Below are 6,000 nucleotides of genomic sequence, written 5' to 3'. Positions count from 1 at the left end.
CTATTTTACAGTATGTTGTAAATTTTCAATGTCCATATGCTGAGAGTCCAAATTCCGTTGTTGATCCCACAGGGTATGGGCATCTGTATACCATTCTGCAGCAACGTCAGCTGTCTGGATTCCTTGTTGAAGAGCCACACCAGCTACAGCAGCAGTTGTAGCAACAGAAGCAAGTCCCAGGATAGTTGCAATTATTAAGCCCACAAATCTCTTGGAACGTTTCAGCAGTTGTGGAACCGTATTGTATAGGGCTGTTAGTCCAATAGAATCATTCCAGGGTCGGGTAAGAGTAACATGTATCCATAAATCAGGTCGAATCTGAGCTACTAAACGACTATCAGAACTTACATTAAATGTACAGCTAGTACATTTAATATTCCCTTGAGTTATATTCCATCCCCATCTCCCAGATAAAAGTATATATGGGTATTTAACACAATTCTGTACATAGTAAGTATGATTATTATGAATAGTAACATGGAAAGGACCAGAAGTATCAGAAATATTTAAAGACATGTTTCCTCTCCTAAAGTGAATAGGCTCAGAAGCTGCAACCAATTTCCAAATATGTTCTTGAGTGACAGTGATTCCTTTTAAGAATGGTGCAGGCGGAGTAAAACCTCCTTCCTGCCAGACTATAGTTTCATTTCCCTTCCCATCTAAAGTTACACTACCCAAGGCATTCAAGCTATTATTTGTCTTGTGCCATTTTAATGAATGTTTAGAGAATTTTTCTTGAAAAAACCCATGCGGACTCCAATCTAGAATTGCAATATTTGTAACTGTATCATTTAAAAGCATTCTAGGTAAATGAGCTCGACATCTTAACCATTCAAAATGAGTTACAGGAGATGTAAATGATGTCAAGGTACAAATAGGAATATTTGGTATATCTTCTTCTGTTGAATTTACTAAAGAGAAATGCTGAAAAGCTTTCATGGTGACTACAGCCATGAAGGAAGCAAGTGAAGAATGATTAAACTTAACTGCCCAAGCTTGATTGGCTAATTTTAAACAAAAGCTATTATTACCAATACATAAAGGAACCCCCGTACAGCTAAAGTTATATTAACATTATTGGCTGTGTTCAAACTAGAAGGATGTAAATCTCTGCCACTGCATCGGGGGAATGGCAATGGTCGAGAATCATTAGTGCACACTGGCACAGAAATATCTCCCCACACTACTGCTTGAAGCAGAGGAGGATTAGGCACATATGCCCAATAAGTAAAAATTTCTGCATATGCTATATTTACCTGGCAGGTCACATCCGCCATCATAGCCAGGAGAAGATTGGCAGGAGTGAAAGGTTGTCGGGTGCGTTGAAGTGTCTTCTCCACTTCTTGGGTCAATTTCTTCAATTGGCCCCATGTTGGAGGCTGCGCCTGGCGGGTTCCCACCATGAAAGAGCGATTGGTAGTTAGATTGGAGAGTGATCTGAATAACATCTCGTCAATCTGGTTGTCGCTCATCTTCGGGCTGGAACTTTATTCTTCGGCTAGGGAGCCAGAAGTATGAATCACCTGTGGATACATAAGCATACCCACGCCCCATATGCCACAAGAGGGCAGGCTCCCACAACCCTTCTTCAGTTTTCACCCATATTTTTTGTGGTTGTCGGTCCTCTAGATTACATGAGGAAAAATGTTTCTCAGCTGCAGTTGTATGATTCTGAGTCCAAATGTTTAAAAAATTTAATGTAAATAATGTTTTGTTTAATTGCTGATGCGGGGATAATAGTCTGGTTCCCCCTTTTATTTTTTGTAAATAAAGGCGCGAGGTACGATGCGCTCTCTCAATAATGGCTTGTCCTTGGTTATTGCCAGGAATGCCTGTGATGTGTTGAATGTTACAGGAGTGTAAAAAAGAGGCAAATGTTGCAGAAGTGTAAGCTGGACCATTGTCAGTTTTGAGGGTCGCAGGTAATCCCATAACTGCAAAACATACCAACAAATGAGCAATTACTGCAGAAGTTCTTTCTGTTGTAGCTGCAGTAGCCCATTGGAAATGAGAATATGTGTCAATAGTGTGATGAATATATTTTAATTTTCCAAAAGGAGTATAATGAACAACATCCATCTGCCAAATTCTATTCTCAGAGAGCCCTCTAGGATTAGCACCAGGAGGCAGAGGATGTAGGTTCTGAGGACCACAAATAGGACAATATTTTATAATGTTTAATGCTTCTTTTTTTGTAATAGCATATCTAGCTCACAAGCCTTTTGCATTAGTATGATGCAAGTGATGTTCTTGTTGAGCAGTGTACACAGATAAAAGTGCATCAGCTTGCGCATTGCCTGAAGCCATAGGCCCAGGAAGCAAAGAATGTGATCTGATGTGAGTGATAAAAATTGGTAAGGCACGCTGTGAAAGCAAAGTTTGTAACAGGATAAATATTTTCTGAATTGCAGTTTTACCTACTGAAGGTAAAGTAACCTGAGGTAATTGTTTTACTGTAAATACAGCATATTGAGAATCAGAGACAATATTTAGACTGGTTACTGGAAATTCTTGTAATACGCTGTAAATAGCCCATAATTCAGATTGCTGCACAGATGTCCAAGGAGAAATTTCAGTTTTAGAGACACCCTCTGACCAAAAGGCTATTTTTGTTTGATTTGCATCAGTATAAACAGTAGGTCCTTTAACTGGTTTAGAAGAAATAGGATTATGAGGAAGAATTGAATGCTCTTTTAAAAATTGAAATAATTTACAAGCCGGATAATGGTTGTCAATTGTTCCTGGATAATTTGCTAAGGCAATTTGCCAAGCCTCAGAATTTTGAATTAATTGCTGAGCTTGTTTTTTATGTAACCTTGTAATAATACTTTCTGGCTTTACACCAAGTAATTGTTTAATTCGTTTTCTTCCTTTGTAAATTAACATAGCTAATTTTTCAACATAAGTGGTAAGCTGTTTAGCAAATTTGTTAGGCAAAAAAATCCATTCTAAAATAGAAGTATTTTGTCCAATACATCCTGTAGGAGAGTGATCAGTATGGAATATGAACAGTTGAGCAGGAAAATGAGGATCATAATATTGAATTTGAGCTTCAGAAATTCGTTGTTCAACTAATTCTAATTCCTGTAAAGCTTCTTTTGTTAATTCTCGAGGACTGTCTAATTGAGAGTCTCCTTCTAAAGTGGCAAATAAATTTTGGAGTGCTACTGTAGGAATTCCTAATGCAGAACGCAACCAATTAATATCTCCTAACAATTTTTGAAAATCATTTAATGTTTTTAATTGATCTGTTCTTATTTGTACTTTCTGAGGTTTAATAGACTTTTGAGTAAGTATATATCCTAAGTAATTATAAGGTTCTTCTAATTGTACTTTTTCAGGAGCTATTTTTAAACTAAATTTAGTTAAAGATTGTTGTAGTTCCTGAAAATAATAATCTCTCTTTTCCTTAGTGGGAGCTGCAAGTAAAATATCATCCATGTAATGATATAAAAGAATGTCAGAAAACTGCTCCTGCAAGGGCTGTAATGCCCGATCTACAAATTCTTGACACAAAGTAGGGCTATTTAACATTCCCTGAGGAAGTACCTTCCATTGATACCTCTCAACAGGACGCCTATTGTTGTATTCAGGTATTGTAAATGCAAACTTTTCTTTGTCTGAATCTTGTAAAGGGATTGTATAAAAACAATCTTTTAAGTCAATGATTAACATGCTATAGCCTTTAGGAATGCAAGAAGGTAAAGGGAGACCAGGTTGTAAAGCTCCCATTGGTTCAATACATTTGTTAATTTCTCGTAAATCTGTTCATAATCTCCATTGTCCACTCTTTTTCTTTATTACAAAAACAGGAGAATTCCAAGGTGGCGTAGATGGTTCAATATGTTTTAATCTTAATTGTTCCTTTACCAAATCCTTTAAAGCCTCAAGCTTTTCTTTGTGTAATGGCCACTGCTCTACCCAGACGGGCTCGTCTGTTTCCATTTTAAAGGTAAAGCTTGAGGTATAAGAGCAGTGGCTATTAGTTTTCCTGAAGGGGTTGTAATTCATTTTAAACATCATATTACGAGCGGCTGGAGATATTTGAGGAATATGTAAGAAGGCATCGAATTGTTGTAGCAAATCTCTTCCCCAAATATTGATAGGAATGTCAGTGCAATAAAATTGAACAAGAGCAGTGTGTCCCTCAGGACCTAGACATCGGAATGGCCTGGTTCCTTTTTCTACACATGTTGAAATTCCAATACCAGTTAAGGTGGAGTCAGCTATCTCCTTTTTCCACTCTTTAGGCCAAAAGGCTTTTGCAATAATGGAGACATCTGCCCCTGTGTCTACAAGTCCTGTAAATTCTTTATCTTCTATGCATAGCTTGATAGAAGGGCGATCATCAGAAATTAATGTTTCCTAAAATATTTGTCTCCCAGTACTTCCAAATCCTCCTGATCGCTCTGCATTTTGAGTGTTAAAAGCCCTATATGGTAGTACTAACAGCTGCGCAATAAACAAACAACATTGAAACATGTGAAGTCGGGGCTGTACTGAGGGACCTGTTGGTGCCACCGGCCTCAACACCGAGGTTTACCTGCCCGTCGCCTCCCAGGGGCTCTACCTTCTCTGGGAATGCAGGAGACAGCAGGGCCAGGGAGCGGGGCCTTGGTCCCTCCGGCGCAGGGCGCGGATGAGCTGCGGCACAGCCCGCTCCATAACAGCAATCACAGCCCTCCCCTCCAAAGACGGAAGCCAGGACCTTAGGGACCTTTGCCGCAGCCCACCTGCCACCAGCGCCAGGGGAGCAGCTCCAGCTGCGTCCGCTCCCTCCGCATCCCCCTCCCCGGCTCTGCTGACGGACTGTAGAAAATGCTAATAAACCATCCTCTGGCAAAGCCTCATTATCGAGCATAGAGGCCGCCAAGAGAAACCGATGTCTCTCACTATCCTGTGCTCTCGCTGCCACTGGAGATTCTACAGGGTACGCAGCAGGAGTAAAAGGAGGAGGAGAGGAGAGTGCAGGCAAAACAGGAGCCGAGGGAACAACAGTCTTAGATTTAGACTCCTTGTGTTTATACTTTCGTTTCGCCAGTTTCTTAAAAAGTGAAACTACTTCTTCCATAGCGCCCGCTTCATAGTCTCCCTCTGACGATGATTCAGAAATTGTTGGATTTAAATGTTCCTCCTCTTCTTCACTATCTGGAGGATCGGGACCAGGCAATGACTCCGGAATTGTCTCATATACCCTCTCCTTTTCTCGCTGCTCTTCGGGTCAAGTCCCTTGAGTAGCCTGTTCTTCCTGATTAGAGAGCAAGGAAGCAGCATCTGCAGATGAACTATCTAGTAACCTAAGAGCCTGAGTAATAGCTCCACACAATGTCCATAATTTCAAATCCACAGTTTTGCCTTGCTGATGGCATTTACGAAGAGTCCTAAGGACTTCTTTCATTCTCTAAGATTAAGCTGAACCTTATGCTGAGACGCAAACCAATAGCAATGAGTCCCTATATGCTGAAACAACTGATCTGTCTTTTCTTTTGTTTTTACTCCTGTTGAGTACAACAACCCTTTAAGTAAATTCTTATATTCTTGTTCCTTCGATGAGGAATTTCCCATGATTATTGATTCCAAAAATCCCCTTATTTTTCAGGGGCAACCTTTTCGGTTCCGCTTTCCCCTTATTTTACTTACCGAATCCGGCGACTCGGATCCTGCCGACTACGCCACTTGTTGCCTCCCGTGTGTCGGGAGGGGGGGGGAAAGGGAATGAACAAAGAAACAGACAAACACAAAAGACAGGGTACAAGACTGCAGCACAGAGTACTGCGTCGTTTTATTTTTATATTCTCTATCTACATTAGGCTAGGTCCCAAGAATTCACTGACTTCACTCTTGTTATAATCAAACTATTCCTTAATCTGTAAGGTCAATGAGTTCCTTGGGAGTCAACCATAGCCCGTTTGCAGGCATATGTTGTAACATACTTGTTTGCAAGCTATGTGCTCTCCAAGGTTATATGAACATTCCAGAGCTTGTTTGCAAGACATCTGG

At 40.3% G+C, this 6,000-nt stretch overlaps 2 protein-coding genes across 2 annotated transcripts in view; one reads left to right on the top strand and one right to left on the bottom strand.

Annotated features, from left to right (window-relative positions):
- LOC118623331 (endogenous retrovirus group K member 19 Env polyprotein-like) lies at positions 1-5,712 on the bottom strand. The gene is given in 3 exon segments (XM_036250840.1): positions 1-1,014; positions 1,017-1,523; positions 5,641-5,712. Coding segments are annotated over 2 exon segments (1,470 nt in total). The 5' UTR covers positions 1,473-1,523; positions 5,641-5,712.
- LOC118624200 (NKG2-A/NKG2-B type II integral membrane protein-like) overlaps positions 2,234-6,000 on the top strand; it is a 25,864-nt gene continuing 22,097 nt past the window's right edge. Inside the window, exon 1 of the mRNA XM_036252263.1 lies at positions 2,234-2,426. The gene's annotated coding sequence lies outside the window, so the exon portion shown is untranslated. The remainder of the gene's footprint in view (positions 2,427-6,000) is intronic.

Source organism: Molossus molossus, unplaced genomic scaffold (assembly GCF_014108415.1).
Source record: "Molossus molossus isolate mMolMol1 unplaced genomic scaffold, mMolMol1.p scaffold_m16_p_10, whole genome shotgun sequence".
Taxonomy (NCBI): Eukaryota; Metazoa; Chordata; class Mammalia; order Chiroptera; family Molossidae; genus Molossus; species Molossus molossus.
The sequence above is the reverse complement of the archived record's forward strand: the minus strand, read 5'-3'. Positions and strand labels throughout refer to the sequence as shown.